The sequence below is a fragment of the Plecotus auritus genome, assembly GCF_963455305.1.
Source record: "Plecotus auritus genome assembly, chromosome: 2".
Taxonomy (NCBI): domain Eukaryota; kingdom Metazoa; phylum Chordata; class Mammalia; order Chiroptera; family Vespertilionidae; genus Plecotus; species Plecotus auritus.
Genome location: NC_137771.1, coordinates 176,600,429 through 176,618,554, shown reverse-complemented (window position 1 = coordinate 176,618,554; position 18,126 = coordinate 176,600,429). Strand labels below are relative to the sequence as shown.

General features: G+C 42.3%; 1 protein-coding gene across 1 annotated transcript in view; it reads right to left on the bottom strand.

Moving 5' to 3' along the window:
* Nucleotides 1-5,751: 5,751 nt before the first annotated feature.
* Nucleotides 5,752-18,126, bottom strand: part of ATP13A4 (ATPase 13A4) — a 130,383-nt gene continuing 118,008 nt past the window's right edge. Inside the window, exons 29-30 of the mRNA XM_080656236.1 lie at nt 15,104-15,184; nt 5,752-8,884 (exon numbers count right to left, since the gene is read on the bottom strand). Coding sequence (XP_080512362.1) covers nt 8,672-8,884; nt 15,104-15,184 — 294 coding nt within the window. The 3' untranslated portion in view covers nt 5,752-8,671. The remainder of the gene's footprint in view (nt 8,885-15,103; nt 15,185-18,126) is intronic.

Here is an 18,126-nt window from a genome sequence, read left to right as displayed (position 1 = left end):
GGGATGATGCTCAACCAACTAAGCCACATTGGTTGGGCTAAGCCTTTACTCTTAACTGCCAATAGACCATATGCCATTTTTGAGATTGACTTTATATATCCAAATTCTGTGTGACCCCTAATGATATGGTCATACATGGGGTACTGGTTGAGAGCCCATGATTTCCGCCCTGAGCCAAACACTCTACCCTAGGACACCTGTGAACCCTCCTATCTGTTGTGCTAAGGTGAGGTGTGGGCAGATACAAAGATTTGGCCTTTCCCAAATATGACTTTTGGCATCCATACCAAATCAGATTTCAGGACCCATCTAGGGAGGTTCCAAACCTACAAAGTTATCTCCAGATTAAACCAGTTTCTAATTAGTCATGGATTGTGGATGAATTCTTGAGGCTATTTAAGCTGTTATCAAATTCTCAAAGTTAACCTTGGGCTAGGTCATGAGAGAACTGGCTTAGCTTTCAGGAAAGAGCATCCAGCCAGTTGTGGAGTCATCTCATATTTTGCTCAGTTCCTGAGAAGATCAGGAATACAATGTGGCCTTGGGGCTCCATGCTGTTTACTTAAAGTCTTGTCTCTTACGTGTTCCTGCAAGGAGTTTCACCAAACGGAATTCACCTAATGGGGAGGTAAATTTTCTATCTTTATAACTTATGTTTCCCTGATCACATAAACCTGGGACAGTAGTAAAAAACAGGCTTATAGAATCCCTACCACTGTGAAGTCCCTTGTGAGTCATTAAGAAATCTGCAGAATGTTGCATGCAGGACTCCTGGTGACATCATGCTCTTCTCTCCTGCAATCTGTGTTGGCTGTATGGGTCACAGCCCACCATGAAATGATCTCTGCTGATTCCATGAGGCTTCTCTGGGCCTGGCCTGACCCTGAGATTGCTTGCAGAGTCCCCCAGGCCTCTACAATTGCATACCACTGTGTCACCCCTGGTGATATTCTCCATCTCTTTTAACCATTGTCCACATCCTTTAGCCATTGGGAGACATGGTCAGACTGTTTATGTCACCTTTGTGTCTCTTTATGATACCATCAGCCACTAGCAACATGCATCTTCCACATCAGAGAGTCACATCAGTGCCAGGTGACAAAGGCCACGGGCATACTCTCTCCACCCTGCTTTTATTACACTTTAACATAAGACCACTTTATTTATTTCTCTATCTCTATCTCTCTCTATCTATCTCTATCTCTGTCTCTATCTCTATCCCTAGCTTTCATTTTATCACAAATTTATTTTACTCAAAACCTTGCAAAAGTCCCTAAAGGTAAAACCAGATAGAAGATTGAAAAATACACACCCAGTTGTACCCAAAAGTTGCACCTGTTCCCTAAAATCTTGGTTTTTAAGCAAGTTTTCTTGCCTCAATAGTCTCTTCTCTTGGGTTGAGTATCTTCCTAACAGAGTCTTTGCACTCGTGCACAAATAAGCCTTTAAGTCCCTCTACATATTGAAATAGTTTTTGTAGCATACACCCAACCCTTCTAATTCTACAGCCCACCTCCACATGCCCACTATATAAATGGACAGTCAAAAAACTCATTAAGCACAACATTGGAATCACTATACTTTGTACTTTTGTTGTTTTCACTCATAGTCCTATTGTTTTAGTTCAGCTTCTTTGTACCGAATGGAAAACAGATGTTCACAGAAATTAGGATAAATAAATCAATAGTGATTACGTATTTTTTTATTCAATCATGCCACAGCTGCTTTGCTTAGCCCCAACCATAGCCCTGTGCTAAGTGCAGAGTGGGAAGATGAAATGAATCAGGCTTAGTCTCTACCCTCAGAGAATGTGCTTTCTAGTTAACATGAGGTTGCATGGGAGTTGGAGGAAGTTGAAATACCACAAGGTAAAAAGAGCCACACACCACACAAAGGAAGGATATGCAGAGTGTGATGCGTGTGCAATTAAAGGGATCTCCCTTCTGACTTGACAGATCAGTGTCATTCTAATTGGATCTTGAGAAATGGGTGGGATTTTGATATGTGGTGATAGAAGTAAGAAGTTTTGATGACCCCAAAGAGAAAACAAGGTGAGCAAAGGTATTAGTGAGAAAATTGCTGTATGATGAGAATAAGTGGGTTACTGAATGCTGGGAATAATAGTTTGTTGCATTACTGAGTACAAGGAAATATGAGTAAGATAAGCCCAGATGTGGCCAGTGCAAAGGGTTTTGAAGTATTTATTAAGCAATCTGTATTTTATTTGGTAGATAATTTAAATTATGAAAGGTTTCTGACCACAGATGTGACATGATCAGAGTTGGGCAATAGAATTCAATAGAGACCTTGAGAAGCAAAGATAGAGATATCTCAGTTGGGGAGACCAGTTAAGAGGCTCTTAAAATCACGTAGGTGGTAGCTGAGGGTCCTGAGGAAGAGGAGGGTCTGCATGAGAGACAATACCAAGAGAGAGTGCAAGGTCTTAAGAACTGATGGAGGTGGGACAGGAGAGATTCTTCATTGCATAACCATGTTTGTGGTTACAAAAGTAAAAGTTCTCACCTACAAAGCCTTCTTGATATCACACAGAATCACCATTTTTGGCTTGCAACATAATGTGGATGGTGCCCCCTTGAGTTGTGCAGTGTGTAATACATGCAACATATATGAGACCTTTCAGCAGCATTCACAACTTCTAGAGTTTCCATAGTCAGTCTGTGTGTAGCCTTAATCACAGGCCAGTGCTTTGTCAGATTTTTCATGGAGTCAAACACTCAGGAGAGAGAGTTGGGATGAGACAGCAAGAAAATAGAACAGGGAGAGTCTGAATGGCATTCTGAGTGTTCTTCAATCAACCATGGACATTGCTCTACAACATCCTACATTCTTTTCCCCAGTGGATTAGCTAATTTGATTAACAGTATCTAGCCAGGTGTGAAGAACATAAAGGACTTCGATTTGGAAATCAGTGGACTTGAATTGTAGACGTGGGTCTCCAATTTCCTAAGTGTGTGATCTTGAACAACTACTAATCTTTCAACCTCAGGCACCTGAAGGGTTGCCCAAGTACTATGTAGAAAACAATCCAGCTAGTGGGGCAAGGACACCATTATATAAAGTAGTCAGGGAAGGCTTCTTTGAAGAAGGGACATGTGAGCTGAAATCTGAAGGAGAAGGAATCAGCCAAGAGTGTGGGAGGTTGGTGGTGTAGGGGGAGCATTCAAGGCAGAAAGAATGGCAAATGCAGTCTTCTTGAAGAAGAAACAAGCTTGGTGTGGGAGAAGGCCAACACTCTCTCAACAAGTACAAGAGAGGTGTGTTTTATTGTTGTTATTTAAAGAAAGTCATTTTATGGATAAAGTTTAGAGGGTTATTTTAACAAGTCTAGTGGAAACCAAAATGTGGACCAAATTTGTGTGGCAGCAATTTTCAAGGTGTTTTTTTTTTTTTATGCACAAAGAAGTGAGTATCATTCAAACCAAGAGAGACTCTATCTAACCCTATAAAGCTGTACAAAGCAGGGACTGAGCAAAGTTCAAGCAGAGATATAGGTTTCTCTGGCTTTATGATTTCACTCTCTCCACAGTGGGAGTCAACCTCTTCTGTAATTGATGGTCAGGTTTAAGAGAATGTATATGAAAACTAGAAATTCTCTCTAAAGAAAATTATAATCATAATGGCAATCCATTGGATAATTGCCTCTCTTCCCTCCTTGGTTTTCAGTGCTACGAACATTTCATTCAGGGGAAACACCATGGTAGAGACACATGCAGGCAGGGTCCTGTGTCAGAATCTAGCTCCTGCTCCTCCACTCACTCGCTGTGTGCCCTTAGACAAGTCACTGAGTCTCTTCAAAATAAGGAGGTACCTCATCAAAATAAGGAGGATAGTAATCCTTGCTCTGTATTTCTCCTAAGATCATTATGAGGTTTAAATGAGAGAATGAGCATAAGAATATTTTGTATGTGCTCAATGCCCTGTGTACAAAGCAGGGAATAATAGCATCTGCAGTATTAAGAAATGACTGGAACTTTGTAAAGATGTTGCTTTGATTCAACATCAGTGGAATAGACCACATCATTTTATTAGCCAGAGTAAAAGACTCTACTAAGAGAGAAAGAAATTGATTTTAGAACAGAATTATAGATTTTACTTGCCTTTTAAAATACAGAATAATTTATTTCATCATAAACTAAATACATGGCTCTGAATAAATAATCACTATTTCCAGTCATTACATCTGCATGTGGGTACATGTACACTGTGAGAGCACATAGGAACACAGATGGCACAATGGCACAAGCGTATTTCCATTCTCAGATCATTCCATAGTTAGTGAGGAGAGTCCAGAGTCAGGGTTCTTTTCTGTGGATAAGAGCTATTTACCTTGGAGTTGACAAACAGGGGACCCTCTCAAATGATTTGGATCAGATGACTGTCCATTTCTCCTCCAAGTCCTGGTCAGAACAATATATTAGGCATTGATAACTCTGCTTTTGGGTTGGGATGCTCTCCCAGGTTCTTTTCCTCAAAAATTTCCAACACCTATTTCTAAGAAAGTGCACATATTGGAAGAATTCCACAGATGTCAATTTGGCAATCAGGATCCCTCTTTTTTTTAGGCTCTTACCCCTATGAGAAGCCATCTTCCAAGATACACAACAGTCATGTCTACTTGTTCACACCATGGGACTTCACAGGGCTGGGAGCCCACCCTCCCCAGCCCATGTACCCATATAGGGTCAGCCTGATATTCTGTGTGGGCAGCAGTAGTAAATGGTTGACATCACTGTGTAAGACTGACTGGACATATCCAGTCTGGAAGGGATCTTGCAGTAATTGAGTTTCATCAGATACTTGACTTCTTTCCCTAATTGGTCTTTGAATATCCACTTGCACCTCCAATGTCACAGAGCACACACCTCTTGAGGTCACCAACATCCACTCCCATCAGTGTTGTAAGGACTGTAGTCTTCATGTCAGCCCAGAGTCATTCCCTTGGTGCTCTTCACACACTGGCTGTGCCCTGGGCATAGGTTGGAGCCTTCTTTCCCACGGTAATCCTTCAAGTATTTAAGTACAATTCTCACCCGCCCAGCCTACCCATTTTTTCCAGAGTAAGCACTTTCTGCTCCTTAATGTATTGCCTCCAGGATATAATTAGTCTCAAGTGTAGTCTTCAGAATGCGTCTCTTTTGGCAAAGATTTTAGGATTGTTTGGTCAGAGATTGGAGTCCCCCATTCCTGTCCTCTGCCAGCCGTGTGCAAATCACTGAGGATGAAATCTCTTAGGACCAAGGCAAGAGCAACTTCATCTCAGAAATACAAACAGACACTTGGTGGTTGTGGTTTCCTTTTGTTTTTAACACACTTTTAGCCCACGTCTGGCAAGATGCCTGGAATTTATTTGAAGAGAAGGCCCTGGTATTAGCACAGGGTTGCCTCCTTCCACCTGGCACATGAGAAACTCCTTCCACCTGGCACATGAGAAACTCATTCTTTGTTTGCCTGAGAGTTGACACCAGGCACCTGCCCTGCTGGAGCTTAGTCATGAGAAGGCGTTTGGAAACAACAGAAGATTTGCTCAGAAGATCATGTCTGAGGCTCGGGTCTGCTATCCTCAGCCTGTGTCGGTTTTCTCATCTGTAAGGTAGGGATGCGTCCTTCCTTGTCTGGGTCCAGGAGAATTGTGCTATTCACATGAACCAGTGGGGTGACAGCACTTGGCAAGGGACTCTCCTAAGTATGAGATGTACACACTGTCTTTTTTATTTTATTTTTATTGAAGTTATTGGAGTGACATTGGTTAATAAAATTATACAGGTTTCAGGTATACAATTCTGTAATACATCATCTGCATATTGCACTGTGTGTTCATCACCCCAAGTCAAGTCTCTACATTGCCATTTATCCCCCATTTACCCTCTTCTACCTCCCCCACCCCACTTGCCCTCTGGTAATTACCACATTGTTGTCTGTGTCTACAAGGTTTTTTCCATTTGGTTAATCCTCTCACTGTTTGGACCAACCCCTCAAACCCCCTCCCCTCTGACAGCTGTCAGTCTGATCTCTGTATCTATGCGTCTGTTTCTACTTTATTAGCTTATTAGAGGCCCAGTGCATGACATATGTGCACTGGGGGGAAGGAGGGTCCCTCAGCCCAGTCTGCGCCCTCTTGCAGTCCAAGAGCCCTCGGGGGATGTCTGCCTGCCAGCTTAGGTGAGCCTGGCTTCTGGCTAAGTGGCGCTCCCCCTGTGAGAGCACACTGACCACCAGGGGGCAGCTCTTGCATTGAGCGTCTGCTCCCTGGTGGTTAGTGCACATCATAGCAACCGGTCATTCTGCTGTTTGGTTGATTTGCATATTAGCTTTTTATTATATAGGATTTTCTTCATTGGAGTCCACATATAAATAAAATCATATGATACTTGTCTTTCTCTGGCTGGCTTATTTCACTTAGCATAGTACTCTCCAGGTCTATTCATGCTGTCACAAAAGGTATGATTTCCTTCTTTTTTATGGCTGAGTAGTATTCCATTGTATAAATGTAGCATAACTTTTTTATCTGCTCATCTACCAATGGGCACTTGGGCTACTTCCAAATCTTGTCTATTGTAAGTAGCGTTGCAATAAACATAGGGGTGCATATGTTCTTTCAAATTAGTGTTTCGAGTTTCTTCAGATATATTCCTGTAAGTGGAATCACTAGGTCATAAGGATGTTCCACTTTTTTATTTTGTGAGTTAACGCCATACTGCTTTCCACAGTGGCTGCACCAATCTGCATTCCCACCAATAGTATATGAGGGTTCCCTTTTCTCCACATCCTCACCAGCACTTTTTTTTTTAATTTCTTGATGTGCACCCTGCTTTTGCTTGTCACTAGGTTGTATTCCATCTCCAGTTTGCTCTGCCCACAGTGCCCCCACTTTTAAAAAATAGGAAAAATTATCCACTTTAGAAAAAAGATATTCAAAGTTGTCATATCACTGCTGAGGCTGACTTTGTAAATGGAAACATTTCTTCTGTACCAAGGAAGACAGTGATTCTGCAGTCTATTTTAATGATTCCTCACACCCCAATTTAAAACTGGAAGCAACATGGTGCCTTCACGGCTGGGAAAACACCAGGCTCCCAGAATTACCTATAGCCACAGAGCCACCAACCACGCCCAGGAGTTCAGCCAGGGAAGGCAATGAATGCAGGTGCTGATGAAAGTAGCAAAGCCAACCACTTGTTCTGGGCCAGGACACTCAACCCTGCCCAACTAATTCTCCTAGGACTTGATGTGAATAATAAAAATGTTGTTTTTGCTCTAAAATAGTATTTGTGGATTTTCTCCTAGAATTCAGTATTGTTTGCTGAGCTAACAGAAACCTGGGTGTTTTCTGTGATGAATAAGTCAAGTATAATCAAACTGTAATAGTGATGAAATGGGGGAGATTTTTGTTTTCTGAAAACTGAAGCCTGAAACCTAAGAAATATGTAGGCTGTGTAAAGACTTATATCAATGATAACATGTTGTAGCATAAGACTAACTTGTTTCAAAAATAACAGTGCAGAGGAGTAAAATCCTGGAGTTGGGCATGTGCAAGGAGGGTTATTACAACTCAAAAGTTCATAGGGTCAGGAAATTTAGAGATTAGTGGATAGTATAAGGACTCTTTGATATGTGCAATGGTCCCTTCTTTTCCAGGAATACAGGCTGGACCAACTACACAATTTGTGGGGCCCAGCATGAAATGAAAATGTAGCAACCTTTATTCGAAGAATTTTAAGATGACAACAGCAGGGCATTAAACCAAGAGTGGGCCCCACATGTCAAAGCATGGGCGCTGTTTGACAGCACAGGTCATATGCCCATGAAGCCAACCCTAAATACAGGAGATTGTACTCCCCAGTTCCTCTGCCAACCCCGGTTAATGAGATGTGAGTGGTGGAAGAGACATGTGCCACTCTTGGGGTCAGGCAGTGGAGAGCCCTTGTTTGATCTCCATTCTCTTCCTTCCCTATTGCATCTTTGTGTTGAGTGGATGGAGCCATCACATTGGAGCAGCAATCTCTCTGAGGAGATCTCTTCTAAATAGTCATCTGAACCAAGAAAAAGAACTTCTTGTGTGCTAAGCCACTGAGATATGGGAGCTGTTTGTTACTGCAGCATCAGCTTGGGCTATCTTTACTAATACGTGGAGAAGGCCAGAAGTAGAAAGAAATGTCTCAAATCTGAAAAGTACTGCAAAAGGAAGGAAACTAGATAGTGAAGATTGTGTGATTGTTTCCATACGTTCGTTTCTCTATCAATAAAATAAGAACTCAAAACTGATCTTTAACATGCTATGATTCTATGACTATACATAGTGCTACTTTCCCTCAACTCATTTAAAAAATATATTATCTAAGATGAAAGTGTACATCTTCTCCTTTAGCTTTCCAGTCTCTTGGCCCATTGCCATCCTTGGCCCAGTCTCGATTCACTGAACACGTCCAATACTTTCAGAGGCCACGAGGAAGGCACTCTCCTGGGGCAGTGTTCTGCTTTGCAGAAAGTATTTTATCAAACAGACTTTAATTTGTCACCATGATTGAATAGGTGCTTGATTCCAAAAATTCCTGCTGATATTGTAAGAGTCTCATTGCTTTAAAAATATCGCTGAAACTGGTCCCTTTTGTCATTGTTTCTATGTTTTCTCAACTTGAATATCCCATTGCCTTTAGAGTTGTTCCTCATTGCTCTCGAACACCGGGTTGCTATAAGACACTTCCCCGCCACACTCCGGCAGGTCAGAGGGGGACATTTGGTTCAGTGGGGGCCATGTAGGATCATTTGCCAAGGCTTGGTGCCATATCCGATACTGGCTTTTTGATTGATAGCCAAAATACCTTTTGATTATCATCCATAGGGCTCGGTTTTCAATAATGGCCTCCTGCAAAATAAAAGAGTTGCTCTTTACAACCAGAAGTCAAGTGTTTCCAGGTTATGGCCCCCATTGACTCTAGTAAGACACTACTGTGTTGGCTGCCAAAGCCCAGCTTGACAAAGAACTACAGGCCTAGACAAACAAATCCAAGGTGGTTTCACATGATAGGTGCTCAAACCTTTCTGCTTACAGAACTCTTCTGGAAGAAGCGTGAAGTACATACTTTTAAGAATCTGGAAAAACAGCTTGAAGTAGTCTGCCTCAAGGATGAAATTTCTTCTGAATCTCATATAGAAATTAAATTTAAAACCATGGGGTCAGGAAATGTAGAGGTTAATGGACAGTACCAGGTTTCTTTGATATGTCCTACGGTTCCCCTAACATTTAAAATCATTCAAATGTCACAGTCAATTCCACATCACATACATATTTTATTTAATATAAAATGGCATTTAAAATTACTCACCACCAACTGAAATGGACCCTATAGAAAGATGTGCCACATGTATGGTGTGGCTTGGTATGCACATCACTGCATAGTTAAGAACAGAGGTCAGTGAAATTGGAATATGGGCCACAGCCTTGGAGTTGAACAGATCTAGATTTAATTCCAACTCTGACACCTACTATGGACAAATTAATTACCCTATCGGAGACTCAGTAATTAGAAATAATAATTCCTTCCTCTTAGGTGTGTCATAAGGATTATGTAACTCCCATCACAATGCAGGGCATGGCATGGCTCCTACCTCCCTTTTCTACCCTCTGAACTATTCATTTAACAGGCTGTGCACTATGGCCCTGTTCACATATACCTCTAACCTTCACCTACAAATACTTACAATGTATTTTTAAGATTACCTGATACCTCTCTGTAGAAACATTTTGGACTGTCATTTTATTTCATGAGTTAGACTTAGCCTCAAATAGAGTCCAAGATATAAGTTACAATACAGAGTGCATGGGAGGGTATTATCATGTTTAGTCATGAAACTGAGGGTCCTTATGAATTTTACTAAATTTAGCTTTTGAAACCAACCTCTAGAAATAATATCTCTCTTTCTGTGGGTCTATAGCCCTCAAAGACTTATCCTTTCCCTGGATAATAGCAACCCCCGAGGCAGCAGAAGACAGTTGCCTGGACCTGACTAATGATCACAAGGCCCAGACCTCTAAAGGTAACATCGTGACCTAAGTTATGTTTTCAGTTCCTGAGCCCAGGATGCAACCATCTCCTGGCTACTTTTCTATGAACCAAGCAGAGGGACACTGGAAAAGACTTCAGAGCTGCCCTCAAGACCTGAAGAAATAATTTATTACCCTACCTCACCTCTAACCAATCAGCTCCCAGCAGGTCTGTGAACGCCTACCCTACTGTGTCTTGTGATTTTGCCCTGTATGATCTGTAACCTACACACAACAAGGGAGTTCAGGCTTTTGAGCATTAGCTTCCTGTTCTCCTGGGTGGAGTCGTTCATCAATAAAATAGACGATCTTTCTCCACTGCAATTCTCAGGGTCTAGTGTTTGGCTCTGCTAACGCCCGTGAACGAACTCCTTCTGCTCCCTAACAGTCACAAAGGTTGACCATCTTAGAAGTTATGAAAGAAACAAAACAAAAAAATATGAGGAGCCACGCTGCCCCACAGAATTAGAACTGGTTTTGGTGTCTATTACAGGTATCTTTGTCGAACTGAAAGAGTGAATTCTGTAGTATTCTATAAGGAACTTGGCCAGGGATAGTAGTTTTCCTGAAATCCACCCATTGCCCATGGAAATAATAGAGAACAACTAGTGTGAACCTTCCTATAAAAACTGATCATTCGCTAGCAGGCTAAGATCCACACAGCATTTCATCAACCTTGCAAACCTCAGGGCTCACCTAGTCAGACCTGTTATTCTACTTTCCTACAGCAAGGCTTTTGTCCTCCTTAATTTAACAAGAAAGTAGTAGTTCTCCTTGGAGCTGGGATAAGGCAGGATCATGGGTATCCAATTAGTGGTTTTAAAATCTAACTTACCTTCTGGAACCTTAGCAGGCTTTAAACAAAACAATGAAACAAATCAACACACACACACAGAAAGACTTTAGTGCTCTACAACATGCCTTGAGATTTTTCACAGTTCTAGACGTATGATGGCCAATATCACTCTGCTACTCTGGAAAAGAAAACTGAAGGCCTGAGAGAAAATCTGTCCTGTCACTCTACATTGTAAATTAAGTTCAGAACTAGAAACAAAAGAAATGCCTTGATACGATGCCATTCCTAAAACAAACAAACAAAAAACCTAAAAATAATTCCTCATGAGCTCTCAAATAATTCATATATATATATATATATATATATATATATATATATATATACAAACACATCTATAATAATAAAACCCTAATATGCAAATCGACCAAATGGCCAAACAGTGGAACAACCATCCAGACGACCACGCTATGACACCCACTGTTGCCAGGCCAGCCAAGGTGGGTGCGATGCAATTGGTCAGGGGCTCGGCCATCGTCCCATGATTGCCCTGCAGAGGGAGGCCCAGGCCACAGACCCACGGGCTACGGCGGGTGGGTGGGGCCTCCCTCTGCAGAAGGCTATCCATCATGGGGCTCCCAGACTATGAGAGGGCACAGGCTGGGCTGAGGGACCCCTCCCCACTCAGTGCATGAATTCCGTGCACTGGGCCTCTAGTAAATAATAAAAAGGGGGAGGGATTAAAGCTATAAATATTAGCTCCTCTGTGTCTCAGCTGATGTTTAGATCATACAAATTGGCAAAATAAGGGTAAGGTCTTATTCAAATCTCTTTGTTTGTTGGGATGCTCTAAGATTAAGGTTAGGGTTAGACCTCTCAGCATACCAATCAATACTCAGGACTCTGCAAAAGGAAGCCAGCCATCTCCCATGCTTGTAGCTCAATACCTCTCTGGATCATCTCTGCCATAGCCTGGCAAGCTAGTATGCAGTTAGCACAGCCCATCCTAAGAATCCTTATTATCTTGTGTCAGACGCACCTAAAGGAAACATGAGGAGAACATCTTGCTGCATCAATAATAGTGTGGGGCCTTTACCTACTCTGCTAGGCTCACTTCATGAGGCAAGAATTCTCCATTATAACTGACTTCATAAAAAAAGAAAACAGAAGTCCTGAGAGATAATCTGTCCTGTCACTCTACAACAAGCATGTCAGACTCACAGCCTGCAGGCCAAATGCCTCAATTATTTGGCCTGTGTTAACCTTTGAGTTTGACATGCTTGCTCTACAAAGACTCAGATAGCTTGGGTTTATTCCTGAGTATGTACTGACAGCAGAGGATCGGTAACTTCATGGAGGAGACTCAGAGTGGGACCTGGAACCCTGCTATGCTATTTCTCAGTGTAGGAGCTGCTGGGAACACACACTAGACACCCACAAGTGTCAATTTCTCACTCAACATGAGAAGCAACAGAGAAACTTTATCTTCCATGAGTATTAAATCGCCCTTTCCATCAGCTGGCATCATGCCCTAGGATATGGCACATGGTCAACAAATGCTTGTGGAAAGAGTGAATGAATACATGAATGCCTGAATGATTGGTAGATACAAAGTAAGAAACGATAAGTACCACAGAAATAATAGAATAATCTTAGCTTATATCTACCAAGATTACTTACTATATGCTTTTCACTGTTCACATTTCATGCTCACAGTAACCCTTGAGGTAAGGTATCATTATTATCACTATTTTATAGGTGAGGAATCAGAGATACAGAGAAGTGGAGTAGCAAGTACTGCCCAAAGTCAGGGAGCAAGAAAGGGTGAAGCCAGGATTTAAACACTGGTAAACTACCCCCCGGCTTATGCTCCTAACTGCAACTATGCTGACTGTGGAATGGCTTCCTGCAAGGGGACTGCAGCAGACCGTGTTGCTCTGTTACCCCTACATCTCATCCTTCCCAACTCTTCCCTGCTTGCCTAAAAGGAAAAACAAACAAACACATAAACAGCCTAAGCCAATCTGTCTAACGTTTTGGTACAAATACACTTTCCCAGAATCCTTTTCTACTCAGGATGCCAAGGAGACACAGTTATAAGCAATGAGCATAAGTAAAAGCCTGCAGATGGGCTGTAGGATTTCTTTTGTTCACTGGTAAAAGATTCATACTTGAAGGAAAAAAGCTTGCTGGTGCCTCCCTTCCTTTTTCTCCTACACTGAAAACAGACGCAATGCCCAGCTGTGCAGAAGCTATCTGGGCACCATAAGCAACAAGCACAAACATGAAAGACCAAGATCTAAGGCAGTGTGTAAATATCTGTTTTCCGATGGTCTTAGGCTCTACAGTCGCGACCCACAGGTTGAGAACCGCTGCTGTAGAGCCTAAGACCACCGGAAAACACAGATATTTACATTACGATTCATAACAGGAGCAAAATTACAGTTATGAAGTAGCAACGAAAATAATTTTATGGTTGGGGGTCACCACAACATGAGGAACTGTATTAAAGGGTCGCGGCATTAGAAAGGTTGAGAACCACTGATCTAAGGCTAGTGGGACAGAAAGGTAAAAGAAGGTAGATCCCCCATGACACCCAGTCACTAAACCAGCCCCGAAGCCACTTACCTCCAATCTTTTTAAATGAGTCAATACATATCTTTATTGTTTAAACCACTGTTAGTTGACTTTTGCTCCTTGCCTAACTGAGCTAGGCGCCCAGAAAGATTCATGAAGAGCATAGTACTGCAGCTGTGCCACTGAGGATAGATGAGCATTTTTTTTAACTTAACTTTTTATAAAAGTTTTTTTTTTTTTTTTTTTATTGTTGATAGTATTACCAGCATAGCATTTCAACACACAGGAATGGAAAAGAGGTACTGGACAGAGGAAATAATGTGATTGTGGACAGGGACACGATACATATTCCTTTAAAGGGCAAGGACTATCTTCCGCAATTCAGTATGAGGACACCCCTGATGATGCTCTTTCATTAACTCGGTGGCTTTGGAAACCATATGCTGTAGCACAGTGCTTCTCCGTGTGTGGTCCCTGAACTAGCAGCACCAGAATCACCAGGAAACCTGGGAAATGAAAGTGTGTGCCTGCTCCAGATCTACTGGATCATGAAAGTTGGGGGCAGGGTGGACAATCTGTGTTTTAACATGCCCTCCAGGTGATTCCCGTGTCCAATCAATTTGAGAAGCCCTCAAACTTGGGCATAGAGAGAGAAGCTCCAGTACCCTCTTCTTTGTATTATTCTACCACCCGTTCCTATGCAATCTTTACCCTGCTCAGTAAGGAAGGTTTGTTGAAGTCCTGCCTACAAAATACTGTGGGACGTCAGGTTATAGTACCCTCAGCCCTCCATGAATCCCCCCTCACTAGAACAAGCCAGCCTTTGTAATGAGGGCAGGAATGGGGACAGATGGGGTCCTGCAGCTCACTTCTTCTTTGACATGCCTTTCGGGGGACACGCCTCCCGACTAACAGTAAGTTTTGAAGAACAGAGATTGTGTCCAACAGTACTGAAGGAGGACAGAGAGAACCACATAGCACAGATGAGGGGGAGTACAAGCTCATTATACTGAGGAAATGGGAGCTGAAGAATAAAGGCCAGCAAAAGCTCACTAGGAATCTCATTTCCCATCTGTACAGTAAAAATGATACAAGTTCTTAAGTAAAAAAAGCCAGACACAAAAGGCCACATATTATATGATTTCCTTTATATGAAATGTCCAGAATAGGCAAATGCATAGAGACAGAAAATAAATTAGTGGTTGCCAGGGGCTGAAGGAGGAAGAAGGGGAGGTGTGGAGTGACTGCTAATGGGACAGGATCTTTTTGGGGGTGCTGAGAATGTTCCAGAATTAGATAGTGGTGGTGGTTGCACAACTCAATAAAAATACTAAAAATCACTAAATTGTACACTTTTAAAAGGTAAATTTTATAGTGTGCGAATCATACCTCAATTTCAAAAAAAATGAACTGAGTTGGGCCTTTATTTTGTCAATTTTAGAAGTGAACAGGACCTTAGCGATCATAGTTCTAGTCTCCCAGATCCACTTTACAGGTGGGAACACAAGCACCTTGTTTTGAGCTCATCAGAGGAAAGCACCGTTGTTCATGTTGCCAAGAAATGAAGCCCCTTGCACTGCTGGGCCTTGTCAGCTAAAGATGTTCTTTTTTCAGACTCCCCTAAAATGTCACACACACACACCAGTGATCAGCAGCCTGAGGGCACTTACCTCCACAACAAGGGACATAATGAAATTGCAGCTGAGCATAATGACAATGCAGACCCTCCACAGGACAGGAGTGCAGAGCAACTGGCAGGAGACGAAGCACAGTTAGTCTGGAGACAAATATATGCTGGAAAATATCCACGTTTTCACAGTGTACACTTTCATAGGTTATAAATTACATATGCAATAGACACACACGTGTGAACATGTTATACACATGTATAACAGGTATGTTTTATGTATGTATTTCTATGCATGTATGCACTGAAAACACTGTGGAAAAATTATACCCAATGATGCCAGTGATTTTGGAACTATGATAGCTACTTTTTAAAAAAATCTTCCTTTCTTTCTTCTTTTTTCTCTGTAATTTCTAAATTTCCTAAAATAAGTCTGGTCAGCTTACAACAAATAATAATAGTAAAAGTATTTTTTGTTTGCTTGTGTTGTTTTGTTTTCATGAGGGAATACAGGGATGTGGCTCTACTCCCAGGAGGCTCTGAGGGCACACATGCCACTACCGGTCTCTTTCCCCACTTCCTCTCTATCTTCCCTAGCCCCTCCCCAGGCTCAAGATAGATATGTTATATATGTATAGTAAATGGATGAATGAGTGAATAAGAGAAACACAGCCAAGTGCACTGTACCCGGCACTGCCTCTTACATTGCCTTTACACTGATGGGAGTAAAGACTGGTACAGCTCTATGGAGGGACATGCTATTAAAATTTAAAGTTCAAATTTATTTCTAGAAGTTTACCCTAGAGATGTGCTTGTACTTGGTTGGAATGATATATGTATAAGGTTATTTTATTGCAGCTTTGTTTGCAATACTAAAAATTTTTGAAATCTAAATGTTGATCAATAGGGGACTGCACATACATTATGGCATGAAGATATATAGAATGAAATACTACATTAGCATAAAAAACAATGAGAAAGTTTTATGTACTGATATGGATCAATTAGCAAAATAGACTGTTACACAAAAGAACAAAGTGCAGGACTGTTGATGTGATTGTGGCAGCCAGGACCAGGCTCTACTCCGATCTGCTGCCAAGAGGATAAGTAACAGGTGCCCCAGCTAATAGAGGCAGAATTCATTCACCCTGAGGCCACACGTCCATGGGCTGCTCGTGGCTAATAAAACTGAGGACAGCAGGCTTCCAATCACATTCATTCTGTGAGATACTAGACACCTCTGATCAGCAACTTTGGCTCAACTTTCTTATAACTGTGCTATAGTCTGAAACTACTCACCTACCCCACCTTCCTTCCCTCTCTCCTTCACAGAGGTCAGACCACCTAGTGTAGAACCCTCTGCACCTCCTCTAGCTTCCTGAGTTTTTTCTTCCTAGGCAATTCCTCCAGTAACTTTCTTACACATCTCATCTTACCTTGACATCTCTATTCAGAAGACCTGGACAAATGTAATAGTTTGCTACTATTTGTGTAACAATGTGGCAGAATATACATATAAGATACATACACATTCATATATTTGTGTACATATCCCAAAATATGTCTGAAATTATGTAAAATAAACTGGTGTCATCAGTTGCCTCCAGAAAGGGGAACTGGTAGCTGGGGAACAAAGAAAGAAGGAAGATTTTTTTTTCCCTATATAACTAACTTTTGAATTTTAAACCATGTGAATATATCCTCTGTTTAAAAAAAAAATCATGCATTTTTTAAATGAGCAATAACTAGGTTGCAAAAACCTCACGATTCCATTTGAAAGAAAATAAATTTCATAAATCAGACAGTGCACATTTATAATATACTAGAGGCCTGGTGCAAGAAATTCATGCACGGGGGGGTGGGGGGTCCCCTCAGCCCAGCCTGCACCCTCTCCAATCCGGGACATCTCTCTCACAGTCCGGGACTGCTGGCTCCTAACTGCTCACCTGCCTGCCTGCCTGATTGACACTAATTGCCCCCCCCCCTTGCCAACCTGATCACCCCTAACTGCCTCTGCCTGCTGGCCTGATCGCCCCTAACTGCCCCCCCCTGCCGACCTGGTTGCCCCTTACTGTCCCCCCTCCACCGGCCTGGTTGCCCCCAACTTCCCCACTCTGCCAGCCTGGTCACCCTTAACTGCCCCCGCCCCCTGCTGGCCTGGTTGCCCCCTGGTTGCCCCCCCTGCTGGTCTGGTCACCTCCAACTGCCCCCCTGCCAGCCTGGTCACCCCCTACTGCCTCCCCTGCCTCCCTGGTCACTCCCAACTGCCCCCCTGCCAGCCTGGTCGCCCCCAACTGACCCCCTCCTGCCAGCCTGGTCGCCCATGCAGTCTGCTGTTGGGTTATTACTGTTACTGTGACGGCATCTCGGACAATTTGCATATTCCTCTATTATTAATATAGATGCATTTTCAAAGATGGAATGATAAAGTAACAATATTATAATTTTCCCTGCCTGCATATTCACATTTCTAAAATGTACTCACAATTTCATGTACTAATAAGAAAAGTGACTATTTTTAGAGTAAGCAATAATTCCTTGCAGAATCCTTTGCCATCATGCTGGCAGTGACTTCACACATGTTCCCTTCCAACCAAATATGTTCCTTATTTCGTTGTGCTAGGGGACCGAGCCTCCCAGTTAGAGTGCTCACTATTTAAGAGTGTGACTAAGCCCAACATGTCAAATCTTCACTTCTGCAGGGCTACAGAGTTTTAACCCACTTGGAAGACTAAAGGACAAAGACTATCTTCATAAGTACTTAATGTAATTTATGAAGACACTTAACAATAGTGGCAATTACATTGTTAACCACAGTACTCTATAATAATAAAAGGGTAATATTCTAATTAGACCAGACATCATTCCGGATGTCATTCCAGACGTTCTTCCAGATGAAGCCAGGACCAGAGGGAAGCCCGGGTCCTGGGTGCTTGTGGGCGGCCGGAGGGAAGCAAGCTGGGGTCCTGGGTGCCAGAGGGAAGCTGGTGCCAGCAGCCGGGGGAAGGAAGGCCTATTTCATGAATTTCGTGCATCAGGCCTCTAGTGCAATTATAAAAATGAAAA